The sequence below is a fragment of the Dipodomys spectabilis genome, unplaced genomic scaffold (genome assembly GCF_019054845.1).
Source record: "Dipodomys spectabilis isolate Male_0828 unplaced genomic scaffold, ASM1905484v1 ptg000026l, whole genome shotgun sequence".
NCBI classification, from domain to species: domain Eukaryota; kingdom Metazoa; phylum Chordata; class Mammalia; order Rodentia; family Heteromyidae; genus Dipodomys; species Dipodomys spectabilis.
In genome coordinates, this window is record NW_024870703.1 from 5,953,567 (window position 1) to 5,975,371 (window position 21,805).

General features: G+C 44.4%; 1 protein-coding gene across 1 annotated transcript in view; it reads right to left on the bottom strand.

Annotated features, from left to right (window-relative positions):
- Prkce (protein kinase C epsilon) overlaps window positions 1-21,805 on the bottom strand; it is a 506,608-nt gene that overhangs the window by 175,686 nt on the left and 309,117 nt on the right. Inside the window, exons 3-6 of the mRNA XM_042675470.1 lie at window positions 19,602-19,761; window positions 16,505-16,539; window positions 15,216-15,301; window positions 11,356-11,485 (exon numbers count right to left, since the gene is read on the bottom strand). Coding sequence (XP_042531404.1) covers window positions 11,356-11,485; window positions 15,216-15,301; window positions 16,505-16,539; window positions 19,602-19,761 — 411 coding nt within the window. The remainder of the gene's footprint in view (window positions 1-11,355; window positions 11,486-15,215; window positions 15,302-16,504; window positions 16,540-19,601; window positions 19,762-21,805) is intronic.

Consider the following 21,805-nt stretch of genomic DNA (forward strand, 5'->3'; position numbering starts at 1 on the left):
TTACCACCACTCCATTTACCTAGTGTACTGTGTGAACTCAAGAGAAAGCACACAAAAGATAGGTACATAATTTAAAGAGGTAGAGTTCCTAAATGAGATTCAGAGAGGGCAAGTAGATTGGAATTCTTGAAACGGGAATTTAAAACAACTGTGATTTTTTTTAAGGTAGTTGAATAGAGAGGCTTCAATTCAATAAGTCAGATTACAAGTACAATGTATTTTAATCATTGTCACACCTTCTATTGCCAATCCCATCCATATTAATATGCTTTGAGAGGGGCTGGGAATATATAGCTCAGTGGGCAGAGTGCCTGACAAACATGTACTCACCCCCAACCCCCACACACACTCCTTTAAGAGTTTCCACCTTTTTCTTTCTCCTTCTTTTGTTGGTCCTGGGCCTTGATCTCAGGTCTGGGCTCTGTCCCTAAGCCTCTCTGTGCTCAAGGCTAGCGCTCTACTACTTGAGCCACAGCACCACTTCCAACTCTTTCTGAGTAGTTTATTGGAGATAGAGTCTCATGGACTTTCCTGCCTGGGCTGACTTTGAACTGCAATCCTCAGATCTCAGCCTCCTGAGGAGCTAGGATTACAGGTGTGGGCCACCAGCACCCAGCTTATTAAAGTCAGTAGAGTAGAAGAAGGCATTATACAATAAGCAACAGATAAATTCTTTCAAAAATATAATCCTTAACACCTAACAAGTGCATGCCTATTAACAAGAGAATGTAAAAATATATCAGATGAAACCTGAAAACAAAACAGATGACCCTGCTATTAGTTGAAGACTTCAATACTCCTCTATCAGAATGAGCAGGTTCTACCAGCAGAAATCTTTAAACACATAGCTGGGCTCCACAACCACACCCATCAACTGGATATAATTGACATTTATTGACTGCTGTATCCAGTAATTCTTTTCAGATGCTCATGGAATATTGGTTAGACATATTACATGCTAGATCATAAAACACACCTTAAATTTCAAAGAACAGGAAGGAGCCTGGCGCAGTGGTTGATACCTGTATTTGTAGATACATGGGAGACATGGGTTGGAGGGTCACAGTCTGAAGCTAGCCCAGGGCAAAAACGCAAAACCCTATTGGCAAAATAAAGCACAAAGGGCTGGCTCAAGTGGTAGAGCACCTGCTTAGGCTGTGCCAGACCCATGGATGAAGTGCCTGTGACTGGACTCAGATCCAAGTGCTACATCTTGGGTGGCAGTGGTTGCGAAGCCACCCATTTTTAAATACCTCTGAGCTCTGGGTCACTCTGTGCACTAGGGTCAGCAACTTCTACAGAAGCCCGGAATAGAGAGGAAGTGGGGCTTAGGCTACAGGTAGTATAAGCTTGAGGCTGCAGCTTGGGGACTGCAGGTGTCCTAGCTCTATAGAAGGGCCCCAGAGGAGCCATGGGAGCTGGAAGTACCACAAGCCGTCTGCCCACCCTTCCCTTAGGATAATAGAAACAGTTTCTCTCCTTGTCCATTACTTCAAAAACTCCAAGCAGTTGTACTACAAAATACTAAGATTGCCAGGTGTCAGTGGCTCACCTCTGTAATCCTAGCTACTAAGGAGGTTGAGATCTGAGGATTGTGGTTCAAAGCCAGCCCAAGGGGGAAAAAATCCCCATGAGACTCTTATCTCCAATAAACCACTCAAAAATCAGAAGTGACACTGTGGATCAAGTGGAAGAGCGCTAGCCTTGAGTACAAAAAGGCTCAGGGACAGCACCCAGGCTCTGAGTTCAAGCCCCACAACTGACAGTAATAATAGTAATAATAACAACAACAACAACAAAGCTTCTTCTGGGAATCCAGACTAACACCTTGAGCCAGAAGAAGTAGTTTCACATGACACTACAACTTTAAGCATAGGAGAAAGGAAATGTGTTCGTCAGAATGTGTGCAAGCCATTACCATGCTCTAAAGGCAGATGGAAGATTGTGGCTCTTACGCAAAATCTGAAATTGTAAAGGAGTAATCAATCAGGAAAACAGTGCCTATGAAGCAAAGACTGGATTGGATTGAGTCTCGATTCAGAGCCTGAGCTCTAAATCACTGCATTTGACTCTGCCAAACTGCCAAACTGTGTACTTTTACATTCTCTCAAAGAAATATTCAATGAAAAGAAGCTAGACCATGACTGATTTCAGACCACCACATTGAAATTTTAAATTGATTGAAACTGAAAAATAGTGTACATTGAAATTAGTGGAATATAAGTATAATATAGAAATATATAAATATAATATAAACTATATTATGTATGTTATATTTTCTATATATAATATATAGTGGTGGTAGCTTATATATGTATAGGGCAGGGTGCATATGGGAAATTTCAAATACTTTCTGCTCGATTTTGCTATGAACCTAAAACTGTTCTTTGAAAAAAACTATTAAAACCCTTAAAATCAAGAAAATGTTCCTGAAATGAAACCAAGCAGGCTAGGCCAGACTTCCTACTTGTCCTGCATGAGCCAGTGGTCTCTGGCCCAGGGGAAGGGACAGCACAGATACCCCACCCCCAGCCCTGGTTGAAGAGTTCCTCTGAGCTGCTAAGGGGAAGCTGTTTCAGGGCTATAGGCATGGTGGGAGTGTGGGGGTTAGGGAGGGAGTGGCTTTCTCAGATGACAAAGACAGAAAGTTCTGGCTGAGTTATTACTGATGGCTGAAAATCTACAGGCTGATCATCCAGGCAATAACCCTCTGCTTGGAACTGTCGAGCCCTTTTCTCTTAGCAACAGTTACCCTTTTTCACTCAGTTTACCTGCTATGCCCCCAACACTATCTGCCTCTTTGGGGTAACCAGACAATGAAAGGATCAACAATTTCCTTCGCGAGCAACTAACTTGTCCACATAACTTAACCACTGGCGCCCTCTGGTGTTGAAATGCCAGACCTGACAAAGGAGTAGAAAACAATGCTTGATAGGAAATGTACTCATTATCTTACTCATGTAACTGTAACCCCTCTGTACAGTATTTTTACAATAAAAAAATTAAAAAAATAAATACCAGACCTGTCCATACTGGTGACTCAGGCTTGTAGATCAGCAAAGGAGATATTTTTTATTTTTCTTGAAGACTTTATTTTTGCTTTTTAAAACGTCTGCTATTTCCCCAGAAGAGATGTGTGGTTGTCTTAACATTTGGGAAATTCACAGTTACACATCAGTTAAATAGATAACATGACATTGGTGACATTGACAATACTTTGAAAAGTTCTAATGGGTCTAGGGGACACAGGTAAAGTTGACTAAGATACAAGATGACCAGGTACGGTGACAGCATGGGCTCCTGGAGGCTGAGGGCTGTGATCTGCAGAGGAAGACGCAAGAGCCAGCTGGCACCAAAAGAAACCTGAGATACACTTGTATCTATGTGGTTAAATGAGCCATCCACATCTCACTCACACCCAACACACACACACACACACACACACACACACACACACACACACACATACACCTTTACCATTAGAAAACACCAAAGCCAAGGGCTGACCACCCATTCATAGCCCTAGGCTGCCCTTTAGAATCCCGAGAACACTCATTTACTGAGCATAATTTCCCATTTTGAGATGGTAGTGGGGCTTGAACTCAGAGCCTTGTATTCTCACTTGGCTTTTTCACTCAAGGATGGTGTTCTACCACTTGAATAATAGCTCCACTTGTAGCCTTTTGCTGATTAATTGAGATTCAAGTCTCAGGGATTTTTGTGTCTGGGATGGCTTTGAACCATAATCCTCAGATCTCGGCCTCATGAGTAGCTAAGGCTATCGATGTGAGTCACTAGCATCTGGCTGGCCCCTTTCTATTTGTTAAAGGAGAACCCTTCCTTGTCCAATAGCTACACAGCTACTCGTCATCCATGTGTTTCATGCCTACTATGTGTTGGGAGGCATTGGAACAGCAGTGAGCCTGGAGTTTGGGCACACTGACCTGTATTTTCTAAGATGATACATTCTTCCTTTTTTGGGGGTATATTCTATAGTCCACCATATATATATATATATATATCTGTGTGTGTGTAAAGGTGATGAACAGGATTACAATTAGTCCACCCTCTTTTTATAGCTGAGATTAGGACTGCAACAAATGGTCAGGCCTAGGGAGAATATTTCCAAAAGCAAGAAAACCTTTTGCAAATGGCAATAAAACTTCCCCTGAGGACAGAACTGGGCTTGTGTGGATTGCAGAAATGTCTTTATATTGGGGTAAATTGGCCAGAGACATGGCTTAATTTCATGTGTTCAGAGCCAGAGGATAAGTGTGTGCCTATGTAAGAAAGTTGGTATGGTTGGGAGAAAGACTGACCATAAAAAAGAAAAGAGGTGTCCCTATGGTCCCCTGGGGACAAGCCATATCAGATGTCCACTGTGAGTGGGGTACAAGGAGAATATTTTAAAGACTTTAACATTACCAACCTTTAAGTCTTCTTGTCTATTTTTCAGTATGGGTACATTTATACAGTATTGATATTTTTTAATTCTAAAAGTACAAATCAAAGTTGAAATTATGAAAAAGTAACTGATTTTTTCAAGGTAATAAAGGACTGGATTTTCAAAAGTGATGAAATGGGTTGGGATTTTTTTTTTTGCATTTTTTCAGTATATTTTTATTTTATTTATTTCTTTTTGGGGGGGTCCGGTCATGGGGCCTGAACTCTGGGCCTGGGCGCTGTACCTCAGCTCTTCAGCTCAAGGCTAGCGCTCTACCACTTGAGCCACAGCGCCACTTCCGGCTTTTTTCTTTCTGCTTATGTGGTGCTGAGGAATCGAACCCAGGGCCTCATGCATGCAAGGCAAGCGCTCTACCACTGAGCTACCTTCCCAGCCCTGTCAGTATATTTTTAAAACATCCAAAAAAATTTTAATGGAAAGAGAAGGAAAAGATAGGGAGGCCTTTCTTCGCCCCTCCCTTTCTGTACTGTAGATTGGACTCAAAGCTTTGTGCTTCTAGGCAGTTACTCTACGTGAGCCACACTTCCGGCTCATTTTTCACTGGTCTTACTGCGTGAGATCGAGTCTCAGTTTATACCTAGGACAGCCTGAACTGTGAGTCTCTTAGTTGTGTCTCCCTGTGTCACTGGGAATGACAGGCACGGGTCACTTTGCCCATCACTTTACCATCATGCTTCCCTGTAGGTGGCATAACTGGCATATGCAACTGTGCCCAGGCTTGATTGAGAAGGTGTCTTGTGAACTTGTTTGCCTAGGCAATCCCTCCTCCACCAGGGAGCTAGAAATATGGGTGAGAGCTGCTATGCCCAACTCTTTCCTTTCTTCTTTATGGCTCAACACAATCACCTTCTAAGGTATGCCATTTAGTTCTCTCTATTTTTATGACTTTTGTTACTGCCCTCTGAAGACAACAGAGCAAACAGAGGAAGGGGAAGGGTTCCCCCAGCAAGGTAGTGACCAACTTAGGACAAGGACAACTCTCCCAGCTCCTAGCAGGTGATCCCCACAAGCCACAGCCTCTCCCAGGGTCCTGTGGATCTTCATTACTTCCTGACAGCGAGTGTCTTGGTTCAGGAAAGTGGCCTGGGATCAGAGCAGTTATTAAGATGGGTCTTAGATAGAGGGAAGGCATCAGGAAAGAGTTTCCAGGTCAGGCCTTCCCAGAGCACACATCCCTCCTGTTTCAGTGAAGAGCTGGGATATGGCCAGAGAGCCCACCTTAGACAGGGCTGAGAAACCCCAGGGCTCCTGCAGACGACAAGCTGTGTAAGGAGCCTGGCTTCTCTGTTAAACTCTGTGTATGACGACTTCAAGGTGGCTGTGCTGAGACATCGCATGGGCACATGGACAGAAGAGGCACAGGGAGGGGCCAGGCCATGTCCCCCTTTGAAGACGCCTTGTCTTCTTTACAGGGAAAAAGTACTGGCACTTTTCTCTCTATAGGGGACAGAATTTAAGAGTTAGCTGAGAAATAAAATACAGTGAGAAAGGGGGTCAGAAAGGTCTACTAGGCAGGCAAAGCTTGAGGCTGGAAAAGGCAGCCATGGCAGAGTCAAGAATAAAAAGGGTTCAAATGCTGCAGGACTGTGAGGTCCACATCTGCAGCTTAGAAGCCAACTTCTGTCCTGTTAGCGAGGGCCTGGGTGCTCAGACAGACCAGGAAGGAGCCTAAGAGCTTGGGACTCTGCAGCCCTGGAACTGCACACACAGAAAAAAATTTCTGCATGACAATGTGCCTCAGTCCTTGGTGGATGAGCTCAGTGGCCCAACAATTGTATGAGCATTTCAAGGGCCTGACCCCTCTATGGCAGAGGCAGGGAAAGGTCCCTCCATAGTTCTACAGACTGATGCATGTTGCCAATGCTCCAGTTCTCCATTTCCTGGGAGCCTGGTTATATAACCCATAGCAATGTTTCCCCACCACCAGCAACTTCACATCACATACGCCATGATGGAAGTGGAAGATCTGTCACCTGGTCACATCATGGCCTTCTTGGTTGGTGTCAGTATACCCAGTGATGTTTGTCCAGACAGTAAGTCTCCTAACAACACATGCCTCAGAAGTATCACTGTGTGATTGCAATTGTGCTTCCTCTACCTGGCTGATAAAGACATCCATCCTGAAAGAGGAAATATATCATTCTTGAACCTATATGCTTCAAACAAGTTTTGGTTGAAGGGGGAATATGACCATCCAGGATCATCTCATGGATGTATCCTTCCAGACTCAGTTCTTGAGACACCTGTTTTGGCAAGAAACACTGAAAACTGTCCTCCCAGCACAGGACTGGTACTAAAGCTGAAGCCACAAGCAGTAGGCCAGATGACTGATCCACAGCCAGCAGCAGGGTGCAGGGCTTGAGTACTGGAGAAAACCTAGCTGGGCCTCCAAACAAGGGACATAGGATCAGGCTCCTACCAAAACCCTGCACGGGAAGCTATGTCTTGATGTGTAAATTATAATCAAAACAGCAACTTGGGCTTAGAGCTGGACAAAATCAGGCATGCTGGCTTTTTCTGGTCATTCTGCCTCTCCATAGGGTAAGGGGGCCACTGAGCCAAGAAGAATTAGGTCAGATAAGAATGGAAAGAGAAAGTAGAAAGAGGAGGTTGAGCATGATAGAGCACACCTGTAATCCCCACTAGGGGAGGCATAGTAAGAGGATTGTGGTCCAAGACCAGTCAAGGCAAAAAAAAGTGAGACCCTATCTGAATAATAACTAAAGCAAAAAGGCTGAGGACATGGCTAAATTGACCACTACCTGAGAGGCACTGAGTTCAAACTCCAGTACCACCAAAAGAATAAATAAAGGTGTGTAGGGCAAACTACTCTGTAAGTATAATGGTATAATGGCAGGTATGTGTAATTCTACATTCATCCAAACACACAGAATGTGCAACATCCTACTTTTAAACCCTGGGCTTAAGTGATGTGTCCTTGTACCATGCTAACAGACACATCTCTCTGGTGGGGGATGTGAAGCATATTTTCTCAGCTTTTCTGTGGCTCCAAAGTCACTCTAAAAAAAATAAAGTTCTTTAAAAAGCAAGAGACAGAGAAGAGCAACAGGATGAGGACAGTAACGTGGAGGTAATGGCCACGCCCACAGAGGAAGAAGAGAGGGAAGGTGTGTGATTTCTTACTGGGGAACTTGACTTTCCTTGAGTTTTTTTTTCTGAGACTTGAACTCAGTGCCTGAGCATTGTCCCTGAGCTTCTTTTGCTCAAGGCTAGCACTCTACCACTGGAGCCACAGCACCATTTCTGTCCTTTTCTATATAAAATGGTACTGAGGAATTGAACCCAGGGCATCATGCATACTAGGCAAGCACTCTCCCCCTGAGCCATGTTCCCAGCCCCAGGGACCTTGAATTCTGAACAGCCTTTACCTCCTAGCCTGATACCCCTTGTGTTCCCTAAGACTCCCATGAACACACATCTAGCCTCTCCTTTGTTCAAGTGGGCACAGGGACATTTTCTGCTGATAAGAACTGAAGACACCAACCCCAGGCCCTGCCATCTTCAGGACAAGCCAGGGATCCAGGCTTAGCAGTGGCATCTGGGGACGGGGGGCTGTTTTCTTAAAGTTCACTATCTATGAGATGACAGGATATTCACTTAGATTCCCTAGATAGACATTAATTAATTGTTTTTTTTTTTTATTAAAAACCAGACATTGCCTCATCAGAGTTCTATCCAAAGCGGCCCCCACTTCCTGGCAACCACAGTTATCTTTCTAGAAATGCCATCACTCCTCTGCTAAAATCATTTGAAATCCCCACCCCATTCATTTCTTCTCCCTCTCTTGTTCTCATCTCACCTACTGCCAAAGGTTTTCACACAGGCCCTCGTTTGTTCTAGCATGCTAGGAAGACTAGTACAGAGAGAGTCTGGGGTGGCTTCCTTGACCACTTTGAAGATGCTAGGAAGGTCACATGGAATCCCAGATGTGGCTATACAGCCATCTCCTGACTCAAATTGGGATCATCTTTGGTATGCACACCACCTGTTTCCTATCTCAGCCACCCATCTCCCCCTCCCATACTGCCATTTCTCTGCCACCTTCAACAAGTACCTCCCATTTCAGAAAAGAAAGGAAATCTCAGAGCCATAGCCTCAACAGATTAAAAGCTGTAAATGGTTACTCTGGCTCTCCTCCCCTCTACCCACCTCATTCCAGTCCCTGAAACCAGAAAAAAACACCTGCTCCTGAGCCTGGTCTCCAATGTTCCTTCCATGTTTGGTTGGTGGATGTCTTGCTTTCTCTCCAGGGCTTAGTGACATCTGCCCTGGTGTGAGCAATGGTGCCTTTCTCTTCTGGCTCCTCGAACGCTCCTTTCCTATTGTCTTTTCCCTGACTGTCTGAAGCATTAAACACACACATACACACACATACACACACACACACACACACACTGCCAGCTGGTACCAGTGGCTCACGCCTCTAATCCTACCTCCTCAGGAGGCTGAGATCTAAGCCTCACAGTTCAAAGCCAGCCCAGGCAGGAAAGGCCGTGAGACTCTTATCTCCAATTAACTACTAGCAAACCGGAAGTGGCGCAGTGGTCAAGTGGTAGAGCATTAGCTTTGAGCTGGAGCTGAGGAACAGCACCCAGGCCCAGAGTTCAAGCCCCACAACTGACAAAAGAAAAAAAAATTGCCTCCTCCATTCTTACTTTTTTATTGTCAAGGTGATGTACAGAGGGGTTACAGTTACATAAATAAGGTAACAAGTACATTTCTCATTAAACTTATTACCCCTTCCCTCATTTTCTGCTACTTTCCCTACCCTCCACCCCTGCCCCCAAGTTGTACAAATCATTTCCAACCTATTGTCTTGTGTATATCGCTGATGCACTGGTTCCCCCTTGTCCTTTGTCTCACCATTCTGTTGCCCCCCTTCCCTTCCCTAATTCAAATAAACATATATACAATACCAGGGCACCAAAATCAAATACAGTGACAACAGGGGATATACCATAGGGGGAAGAACATACAAAAGAAACAAAAAAATCACATAGTACATTAAAAACAACAACAACAAAGCTTCCATCAGAAAGAATGTCACCTCCCCATTTGTAAGGAAATGGAAAGACTTGGAAAAAATCATATTAAATGAAGTAAGCCAGACCCAAAGAAACATACTCCCATGGTTTCCTTTATTTGCCATAATTAGTATACATCTAGGATAATCTTAGCAGATGAGCAGAATAGCTCAACAGCTAAGTACGTATGACCATATAAGATGATGCTAAGCCCCTCCATTCTCGCTTCAGTCGGCTGCCCTTGGCTTCAATACCAACACAGCTCCAGCAGAAGTCACACCAGGGCCTTTCTCACTGGTAACTCCAGGTCTCGGGTCTCATGTCTTTGCTTAGATGACCTCGAGGGAACCTTTGACAACACTCACTGCTGCTTCCTTTTCCATTTTCTTTAAATACTTGGTACTTTTTGTTTCTATAATGCTGCTCTTTACCACTCTTCCCCTCAGGATCCTTCTTTCTCCTTGCATTTGCAAGGTGCATCCTTGGATGACAGTAATCTCTAGTCCTGCCCCAAGGTGTCATTTTCTACTCCTTCATAGTCATTTCACTTACTTAGAGGGGGACATCTATTCCACAGCTACTTAGACACTGCTACTTAGACACTGCCAAATGCAAATTTAAATGTTCACTTTAGCCCTCTCTTCCAGGCTAGTGACAACTACCCACAGAGGGCCCATTCCCTGTCAGTTCTGCAGGCAGCTCAAGTTAACATAATCCCCAAAAGGAGGAAACTTGATTTCACCATTTTGCCCCCAGCTTCATCGTTCCTGGTGCATTCCCTGTCTCAGTGAATGTTCACTATAATCACAGCTGGATCTAGTCATTGTCCAATAAATGACTCCTTTTTAATTTTTTTGTAGTACTAGGATTTGAACTCAGGACCTCACACAGTTTAGGTAGATGCTCTACCACTGGAGTCCCAGATCCCATTGTCTATCTATACTTTTAAAAATTATTATCTTGTGGGGCTGGGAAGGTGGCTCAATGGTAGAGCGCTTGCCTTGCATGCCTGAGGCCCTGGGTTTGATTCCCCAGCACCACATAAGAAAAAAAGAAAAAAGCCGGAAGTGGTGCTATGGCTCAAGTGGTAGAGCGCTAGTGTTGAGCTGAAGAGCTGAGGGACAGTGCCCAGGCCCCACGACCAGACCCCCCTCCAAAAAAAATTATTATCTTTAAGTAGTTGTACATAGGAGTTGCTACTTAACAAAGCAGTTCATGAATATATCTTGATCAATGTTACCCCTTTCAAAATTCTCACCCATCCTTCCCCTACCCAACCCTTCCCTCACTGTTCTTAATTTTTCAGGATATACATTCTATCTATACTTTTTGTGTCACTGTCCTGAGGCTTGAACTCAGGGCCTGGGCACTGTCGTTGAGCTTCTTTTCACTCAAGGCTAGTGCTCTATCACTTGAGCCACAGCACTACTTCCTGCTTTTTCTGAATAGTTTATTGAAGGTTAAGAGTTTTATAAACTTTTCTGCCCAGGGTGGCTTCGAACCATGATCCTTAGATCCCAGTCTCCTGACTGGCTAGGTCTATTGGCATGAGCCACCAGTACCTGACTCTGTACTTGTGTAGGCTCCTTTTGTCTCTCTAATTTGTCTGCTATCTAAAGAGGCATGGGCATGCTTGCTTGTTCTTCCAAGTTTCTGTGCACACAGTCATGATGGATTTCTACAGAGAGGTCTTAACAGGTGCACAAGTAGGATCAAGGGTTTGAACTCCAGTCAAAACTGAGCTTACTTTCTAAGCTAACCGAACAGAATTGAAGAGATTTTGTAAAGATGAGACAAAACAGAGCAGGTAGGCATGTGGGTAAGAGGGGCAGGAAGAAAACTCACCTTTACACTGCAAACCCTGCCGCAAGAGGCCCCAGAGCAAGGACCCACAGTGATCGCAGAAGGTGGGGACCTTGTAGTTGTGGATCCCAAATTTGTGGGGCATGTTGACGCTGAACCGCTGTGAGCCCACCTGCAGTGACAATAAAACACGAGGTCAGCATCCAGCTGACTTAGCTGGATCCAAGGCCAGAACTTAGGCTTAGCTATGGGAACCAAACAGGACTACCCTAGAAAGCACGGTCTGCTGAGCTCTGAGAGCTTCCCTGAGAGACAGAACAGAGAGAAGGTCCTTCCTGCCCAGCCTTCACCCCACCCCACCCCCATCATTGCCTGTGACATGGGCTGATTGGCAAGGCCAGGCTGCTCCCCTCTGGTACCTCAGGCTTTTCTGTAACTGCAGCATAGTCTGCAATGCATACCTCATCCTAGAGCCGGCCAGGAGAGGTCACCAAGTGCCTTCAATGCTGCTTTGTGCACAGAGGCCTTGCCTGGGTAGAAAGGCTTTTAGCAGCGCAAAGAAGATGTGAACCCAATGCAGTAAGGAGACTGGTTCTCAGACACTACACACAATAATTCAGATGGAGATGGCTAATGGAGTGGTGGCTACTAAGGACACGGGAACAGGATGCTAGTATCACTTGCTTGAGATGCAGTGGCTTAACAATTAAATTTCTGGCTGGGTACAAGATATCTGGACTTACTGAAAATAGTTGAGCAGGGCCACCTTAGGTTCCTAGCTTAGGTGCACTCATTTGTGACTCCTCTATTGCTACCTGTCAACCTCCCACTTGTCTTCTTGACCCCTCAAGATGAGTGAGACCAAGTCCTGTGCCCACTCTGTCTCAAGTCCAATCAGAAGATGGCATCCCAGGATATCCCCATAAGAATATGCACGTCAGCTTAAGGAAAGAGGTGGGGAAGCTGTCGTGGGTGACCAGGCTATCTCTACAGGGCTGGAAAGAGCAATAAGGCCCTCATTTGAGACCACTGGGGTCTCTCAGTTATCAAGGAGCAGTGACAGGAGGAGGAGCACACATGAGAAAATACAATCGAGCAGACAAAGAAGCAAACAAAAAGGCCACACACATGTAAGTGGACAAATCTGTACATACACTCCCCTACTGTGGAAGACCAACCCAAAGGGAGGAGCCAGACTCATGGAGAGCACAGAAGGAATAGAGAATGAGCATTGAAAGAATGAAAGGAAGAGACACAAAGGAAGATGGAGCATTTCTGGCTTGCTTATCACACTTACAAGTGCAGGAGTGTGGCCCTAAGTACTAACGCATGTAGAGACAGACAGGGCAAGGGGCTGGACAAGTGCTGGTGCTGAGAAAAATCCAAAGATCCTATCAGCAGAATACCTCTTTTGTTTGTTTAGTTGTGACAGAGTCTCACAGTATAATCCAGAGTTGCTATACAGAGCAAAGTAGTTTTAGATGGGGGGCGGGGAGTGCCTTAGAGGCCACCAGGGTTTCATGTGTTTGTAGTACATATGCATGTACTGTATGTCTGTGTGTGTGTGTGTGTGTGTGTGTGTGTGTGTGTGTGTATGTGCATGCACATACATCACACCAAAAATGGTTATTCAGAGGAATAAACACACAGAGGTCAGTCCTAAGTCGGACAGCACCCAGCAAAAAGGCACACCCAACACTGCAACAAATCAGACACACTGACACTAAAGGAAACTGACCTCAGGAAGCATGAGGTAGTGGTGTATATGTCAGGATGATGGGCAATCTACTCCACCCTACCAAGAAACCTGGGGTGCTCCTCCCCCCCCACACACATTTTCTGAGTCCCTGGAAGTGTGTCCCTTGGGACACATGGTAAATTTGGGAACATCTTATTGGAGACTTTCCACTGTTCAATATTCCAGAAGGACAGAAGGAAGCATTTGGTCACAGATTAAGTGAACGCAGTATATTTCAAAGCTCACCCTTCTAGCCCAACAATGGCATGAAGTCTTATGGGACCTCCCTTCCTGGAAAGTGAGGAAGAGCTTTAGAAACCTACAGAGGTTCCAGATGATGAGACTGAGATTCCAGATGTCCTTGAGGACAGGACTGGTGTGTTCTTTGCTCCCATGGGATATGGCAACAAGGCCTGTCATATAGGAAGTACCCAATGGAGGAGGTTATCATAAGAAGTTAACAGCAAGGAAGCCACCTCTTCTTCCATTTTCTTGTAAAAGTAATAAGGAGAACAATGTATTAAGGGTTATACTGTTAGGCCAAATATTAGGAGACCCAAACTTTTAGCTTGTACTTGTAAGCATAACAAAAAACTTGGCAAATGATTGTAGAGCTCAAGACTCAGTTTGCCCTTTAGGAGCATGGAAGACTCCATTTATGCCTTGTTGTGTTTGCTGCTTTCCAGAGATGGTAGGAAAGCAAAAGGAGATACAGGAGGAGAAATGTCTTGGATACAAAGGTATTACTTAGCCAAATTATTATTATTTTTTTTTTGGGTCCGGTCGTGGGGCCCGAACTCTGGGCCTGGGCACTTTCCCTCAGCTCTTCAGCTCAAGGCTAGCGCTCCACCACTTGAGCCACAGCACCACTTCTGGCTTTTTTTTCTTTTTTTTGCTTATGTGGTGCTGAGGAATCGAACTCAGGGCCTCAGGCATGCAAGGCAAGCGCTCTACCACTGAGCCACCTTCCCAGCCCCCCAAATTATTTTTTTTTTAAGAAGTGGGTAGAAGGCCTCCATCAGCTACTTCTTCAGAAAGCCAAATTATAAGCCTGTACTAGACCCAGGGATTCCAAGCCTTCTCAGGGTGACTTCTTTTCTGCCTTTCTCTTGGACTCTGATTCTAAGTAGCCTAGTGATTACATTTATTTCACCTAGAATTAAAAGTATACCCCTGAAGTCACCTGCTAGGGATATAAATAGCGCCTGCACCCAGAGGCATACCTGCCCTCTCCCTCAGAAAAGTTTCTCAGTCTGTTAAAAATACTATCATTCTTCTGATTGCTCAGTGGGGGAAAATGGCTCCCATGCTGAGTTGTCAAGCTTCCTTATCCCTAAACATTCCTTCTGATGTTTGTTTCTAAATTTATTTATCTTTAAGTAGTTATGCAAAGGAGTTTCAGTTCAACACATCAACTTCTGAGTAGAATGCATCTTGATCAACGTCATCTCTTCCACTGTAGTCCTCCATCTCTCCCACACACACCCAAGGTTTCTAAATTTAAGAGCCAATATAATGCAGCAGTCAAAGGCATTAGCACAGACCTCAGGGATCTGAACGTGACTTAGAACAAGTCCTCTGACTCTTCTGGGCTTCTAGATTCTGTTCTAAGATGAAGATAATAAAGACTACCTACCTCAGCAAAGTTAAGGATTAAATGACATATGTTAAAGTGCTGTGGTCTTTGCATCATAAAGTAGACAACCCATAATGAATGGTGACTACTATTACTATTATTATCATGGAAGTTACTTTTGCCTCCTAAATATTCTTTGAATTGCTCATTCCTCTCTATTTCCCTACTAAAAACAAGGCTCCTTTTTGTATGCTATGCTTCTATCTCTGTTTATTACCTATGTGGGAGAAACTATGGACTCATTATTTAGTTACTTAAGGGTTCTTAGGAGATATTGAAATAAGAATTCATATTTTCCTTGTGATTCCTCTTGGGATAATATCCAGAGATAAAACCTGGAACCTCACTCATTCCATAGATCGCATGTCATGCCAGAAGGCCATGGAAACTCCTTCACTTCTGATCAACACAATGAAGACTATGGCGAGGATAGGGAGAGATAAGATTTTCTCAGGATCACATTGGAAGCAGCAAAGGGAGAGGCTGGCAGGGAAGAAAGCTCAGAGCTCCAGTGTTGTAAATATTTACCTCATCGGGGGTTTCCTGTTTCTTTAGCCCAGCACACTTCGTAATGATGAGCTCATGGCATCGCTTGTGGACCACGCAAGTGCAGACTGCAAAGGGCAAAACAATGGGAAAGCTGAGTGACAAGTGGAGGGAGAAAATTTCCAAGATCTGATCAGGTCTTGGTGGAGACCCCAGAGGAGCCTTAATGTAATACCCCTAAATTAGCATTCCCAAAACACTTCGCCACCAGAACCCAAGTGAAAAGAAATATTGATGTCTACAGGCATTGCAATGTCCTCTGAGAAAACCAAAAAGCTTTCCTGCTGTAGTATCTGCCATGATGGGCCATCCCACGGAGACTTCTCTATTGAAGGTATTGTGTGATATCCCATACTCCACTAAGAATCAGGGTGGTGGATGTGAGAGAGAGCTGCAGCAGGTGGCACAGACACTCTAAGACTTTTGGAAATATCTGGTTGTGCCAGCACATGCCAAACTTTTAACAATGCTGTTGACTTCAATATGTACAAGACATGGCCATTAGTTCTATCTGGAGGGCTATGGGAAATGTGGGCCAGTGGTGGTTGAAGGGGTAACTCTGTTTTGCTCATGTACATCACCAGAGACACAGTGACCTCTAACAGACCATCACAGGTTCCCTTGAAGGAAAGGCCCAACTTAGAGGGTGTTGGTCAGAAGATTGAGGTGACTCCTCACCCCCAAGAAAGCCTAAATATGGCCATATTAAAATTTTACCCTCCAGTTCTGTATAATCTAACCTTGCATTGTAGCCAAACAACTTGAAATACCTTCAAGTGAGCTTTAAATTTTTAAGAGTTAATGATTCCATAGTAGAGGTTAAACAAAACAAAACAAAAGGACCACTTAGTGACCCTGACCGAAACAAGCAAGCAAGGGATCTCCTTTAAGAAGTATGAGAGAGGAGGAAGATGACCCAACACAGGGCCCCAAGGGAGCTCTAACTGAAGTGTCATGCCTCACTAGGAACATGGAAGTACTACCTGCTACCACTGCCACAAAAATGCTGTGTGTGTGTGTGTGTGTGTGTGTGTGTTTCTGTGGGCTTTGCTGGGACACAGGGAGGTAGCGGGTATCTACTAGATATCCCACGTATGTACACATGGGAATAATGGCTGGGCAGGGACAAAGCAAGCAGGGTACCACTTCTTGCATGTAAAGCACACAGAACCTATAGGTGTCATCCAACATAGCCCACACTTCCCACAAGCAATCGTGATTTGAACCTTTCTGTGGTCCTCCAAAGACTTAATTCACTAAATATCTCTTACCTTGACATTGGTATCCCTGTTTTCCTATGACACCCCTGAAAAAAAGAACACAATCCTTTAAGGCAATAAAACTTTACTAAATACACACACACACACACACACACACACACACACACACATATTCTGGCCACTACCCAGGTTGTGCTGGGAACTAAAAAGTCTGCTGAACAATGTGACTTACTGCCACTTGCAACGTAACTTCATGTATCCCCATAGGCCACAGAGTATGGCCTGAACTTGGAGCAGATGCATGGTCTGGCCAGCACTGGGGTTTGGTTTCATGTACAGCTAGATAGTCATGCCAATGAAGGCAGTGATCTGTCAAGCTATAAATGGCCTTGCCTACTCTGATCAGGCCTTGGGCAGGTCAATATCCATCTCCACCTAGATAAAATGAGCATTCTTCATCTCCCAGCACCAGATCACACTCTTGAAGGTGTTCTGATGGTAGAGAAGACTTAGGCTGAAAACATATTCCCTGAGCATCCCAGAGACTATCTAAGGCTACAGGTAGTCTATATTCAGGGCAAAGGCTTCAAACCATTTTGGGGAACAGGAAATATCAGAGTTCTTTCCATGGTTACAGTGAATTATCTGGAGGGAAACAGACCAACCTTGTCCTCAGTGTATTGGTCAATTCAAGTGACCCTTAGGGAGGTTCATACTGATACTTGGCCTCACTCGCTCTCCCCTGTTGGATCCAAGACTGTATCAGTCCTATTGTACTTCAGTCTCCAGTCCAACAGGAAGGCCTGGAGTCATTCCAGCCACACCCCAGAACCTACAGTGAGAGAGTGTTCCTCCATGGGATAGAAGAGATTCAGACTGTACAATCGACTCCTTAATTCATGACCAAAATGTAGTTTTGGAAGGGAGATGGAATGAGAAGTACCAATGGCTGGAAGTAAGGTTTTTCTGCCTCTGTTAGGTTTTCCCTGAGCTGTATCACTTCAGATATCCATGCCAACCTTAGCACTTTGTTTTTGTAGCACCTAGGACAAGCAACTCCTAGATACCTCAGGAATCCAGAGGTCCTTGGTGCTCTTGCTCTGGCTGGGTTCAGACCAAAACATGGCCTTACTAGCTCTCCCAGTTAAAAACCAAGTGTGTCAACCATTGTCTACATCAGACCCAAGGAGCTCAGACTAATTGCCAGAAAGACTGGTTGGATGTCAGGAAAATCATAAGCTTTACAGCAGGTTAACCTGGGGTGAAATTGTGTCTCTGCCATTTCCCAGCAAGAGGATACCAGATTAGTTCCTCTGTTATTTCATTCAGCAAAGCTGAATGTCAGCCCTGTTAGTAAAACATGGTTAATAGTACATAATACAGTGGGAAAATTTAATTAGACACTTTTTGTGCCTAAGACAGGACCCAGCATGATATTCATTAAAGTCCTTCCTCCAACTCCAGCACCAGTGTTTGTATCCTCCTCCATCACACAAAAGGCCTATGACCTCATTCTAACAAAATTCCAATCATCATGGAAAGAGAAATGGCATCCCTCCAGGTAGACTTCCTAATCACTCCAGGTGTGGCTGATGTTTGGGACCTCATTTGGCCATAGCATAGTTAGAACATTTACTGAGAACTGTGTCACAGACACTAGAAAATAGGCTCATCTTTTTTCTTTTTACTTCATTATGGTACATATTAGAGTGGCAAATATAATGGGCCCTTTGTACCCAACACAAAGCTTCAACCTTCATCATATGGCCTATACCTATTTCATCCCTACTCAGAGCATTCTCTTCTTTTAGGATTATTGTATAATAAATCTCATACATCAAAGTTCATGGCAAATAATTTAGCTTGTATCTTTAAAAGGATTCCATTTTTTAAAAATACCATCACCATGTCATTATTAGTTCTAAAGTCTGAACTATGTAAATATGAAGTATCAAGTCACCAGGAATCTGCACCATATATGTAACACAAAAAAAAACTCTCAAAAAATCTCTTCAGTAATTGGAAATAAAACACATCAGTGTCACTTGCTTTTATTATATTTTTAATTTTCTTTTTGTGCTGTACTGAGGCTTGAATTCAGGCCTTGAGCACTGTACCTTAGGTTTTTGGCTGTTGTTGTTGTTTTCTCTAGTACTCTATCACTTGAGCCGCAACCCCACTTCTAGATCTTTGGTGGGTAATTGGAGGTAAGAGTCTCAGACTTTCCTGCCCAGGTTGGCTTCAAACTATAATCATCAGATCTCAGCCTCCTGAGTAGGTAGGATTGCAGGCATGAGCCAACTTGTTACTTGCATTTTTTCCCCAAAATATGAAGTGAAATTCATTTTTTTCTGAAACCAATTCCAGTGAAAGTTTGAGATCTGAGAAACCTATAACCTATTTAATTAAACCTATACAACATACTTGAACCTTAAGTCTTCTATCACCTGTTTAATTAAAGAAAACTTTTACAGTCATTATCAAATTCTTCAAGGCTTTATGTCAGCTTTGTATTATGCTGAGATTCAAGGAAGGTAATATTCTTTCTTTACTGAGTCCTAACTATCTCTTAACCTTGAAACTTAGAGTTCTAAAATAATGTGAAAATTATACTATGGAGCCATCCTCCAAAGATCGTACTCAATATACAGCACACTTAAGACTTTTATTAGAGAAATCCTTCCATCATTTCAAATTAAAATACAATGATTGTGTCTAGGAGAAAATAATTTCTTCATCCATTATTAACTTTTGTGAGAAATCTTCCTCTTTTATTGAAATCAACATTTTTTTTTGGGGGGGGGGTCTGGTTGTGGGGCCTGAACTCTGGGCCTGGGCGCTGTCCCTCAGCTCTTCAGCTCAAGGCTAGCGCTCTACCACTTGAGCCACAGTGCCACTTCTGGCTTTTTTCTTTTTGCTTATGTGGTGCTGAGGAATCGAACCCAGGCCCTCAGGCATGCAAGGCAAGCGCTCTACCACTGAGCCACCTTCCCAGCCCTGAAATCAACATTTTTAAATGAAATTTATCATCTCCAACTCCATCCCTGCTTTCTCACCCCTGTCCCAGCTAGAGGTCATCCATTTAGTCCCCTCGTCATTTCTGACATTTGTGACATTCTAGATGTGGTTCCCAGAAGGAGGAGCTTACCAGATGAAATCTCTGCAGTGGGAGCAGTAGGTAGGTTGCCGAAGATAGGTGGCCATGAACTTGTGGCCATTGACCTGGTGAACTCTGCGTCTGACAGCCCCCTGCCGCTTCCTGGGGCGCATACGCTCCCTGAACACACGTTCTTCATTGTCTTTAGGGGCTGGAGAGAAGAAAACAGTATGTGTTACTTCAGCTTAACAATCCCCTCTTGCTGAAGGAATACCCTATCCCTCGATAAGCAGAGGTAGGCAGGGTGGGGGGGCCAGCCTTCATGCTTCTGGAGGGTTCAGACAGAAGCACTGCTTCTGCATTCAGACCCAGAATGCAGTTCTTCCTACTTTGTCCCATCTGTGTCCTTAGAGTCTATTCCATTTGGATTCTGCTCCCAGTTCAGCTCTCCCTGGGCCCCACCCTCACCCTCCAAAGCCTAAGGGTCAAAAGACTTAAGGTTCAAATCTTAGCACAACTTAGCACAACCATGGACACCTCACTCAGTAACCTGGGGCTATATTGCTGACCACATGAACAGTAGAGAGGAGTCCGTGCTGTGAGTACTTGCTCACCTGATGCTTAACTTAGAAGTAGCTGCCTAAAACTAAAACCCTCTACTTCTTCCCTCTCCCTCATACTCAGACTGGAAACAATCAATTCTTCTTCCAAGGCCAAAAAGAGAAGGCAATGTAGCACCATAAAAGCAGATAGCTTCCCAAAGGTTCAAGACCTACCACCACAGTTGAGATCAAAAGACCTTATTTTTTCCTCCCCTCCACTGTGAGAATGCACTAAGCCTAAGCACTTCTTGCAAGAGGAAATAATAGATGACCATGAAAATACTGATGATGATGATGAATGTTAACTAATTACCCATGCCACCCTCTCTCAGGTGCTATGCTAAGCCCCAGTGTGATATTTGGAAATGGACCTTTCAGGTGGCCATTAGATGGGGTCATGAGGGTATACTCTTGCCTCCCACCCATGATAGTCTACAAGTCCCTATAAGAGGAAGACACATGAATATGCTTTCTGTCAGGAGCACATCGTGGTAGAAAGAGGAGGGGCTGGGAAGGTGGCTCAGGGGTAGAATGCTTGCCTTGCATGCATGAGGCCCTGGGTTTGATTCCTCAGCACCACAAGCAGAAAAAGCCAGAAGTGGTGCTGTGGCTCAAGTGATAGAGTGCTAGCCTTGAGCTGAAGAGCTGAGGGACAGTACCCAGGCCCAGAGATCAGGCCCCATAACCAACAACAACAACAAAAAAAGAGGATCCTCACCAGACCCCCGCCATACTGGTTCCTGGAGCTCAGGCTTCCAGGTTCTCAAACTGTGAGAAATAAATAGTGAGTGTTCAGTCTATGATATCTTTTAATGGCTGCCTCAGCTAAGAAGACAGTGGCAATGGCCAACAGGCTGCAAAAGCTTCCTCTGACTGGTACTACAAGTAGTATGTATAGTAGCTCACTGAATCCTTACCACAAAACTACGTGAAGGGCACTATGACCCATTTAACAAGTAGGTAAACTAAGGAATGGAGAGTACAAAGTAATACAACTATTAAGTCCATTTAACAAGTAGGTAAACTAAAGAATGGAGAGTACAAGTAATGGGCTCCTGTTAACACAACTATTAAGAGAATAAGGGAGCAGCCCAATGTTCCACTTCCTCCTGCTCTGAGGAACAACTTGAACTCCCTAGGAATCCCAAAGCTCTCAGCCAAATAGCTCTCAATATGGGAAGAGTGGAGCTGCTTATGGCTTCCCCGAGGACAAAATGGACAAGCTCACCTTTCTTGCCAGTGTCCTAGGATCTGCGCACTGTTCAGCTAATAACATACCAGAAAGGGTCTGTGTCCCCAAACACTTCGTGCATGGGCCATGCCTGACTTCCTACCCAAGTAGTGTGAGCCTCAGGGAAGAAGCTACTTTCCCAAGAGTCTCCTTCAATGGAGGGTCACATGCATGGCCCAAACAGCTGCTTAATGCAGGGATAGCGTGTTTGCTCAGTGAAGTAGAAGGGAGAAAACCCTAAACTGAAGGAGGTAAAAGGTGACACTGGGGACCAACCAAATCACCAGGTATATACAGAGAGCAGCAGCCTCCAGGTGAAGAGGTGGTCATTGACTGTGCCCTAGTCTTCTAACACAGTCTTAGATGACCCAGGGAAAGCATTTACTTTCTGGCCTCCAGCCCATCTGGATTTCCTTTGCCCT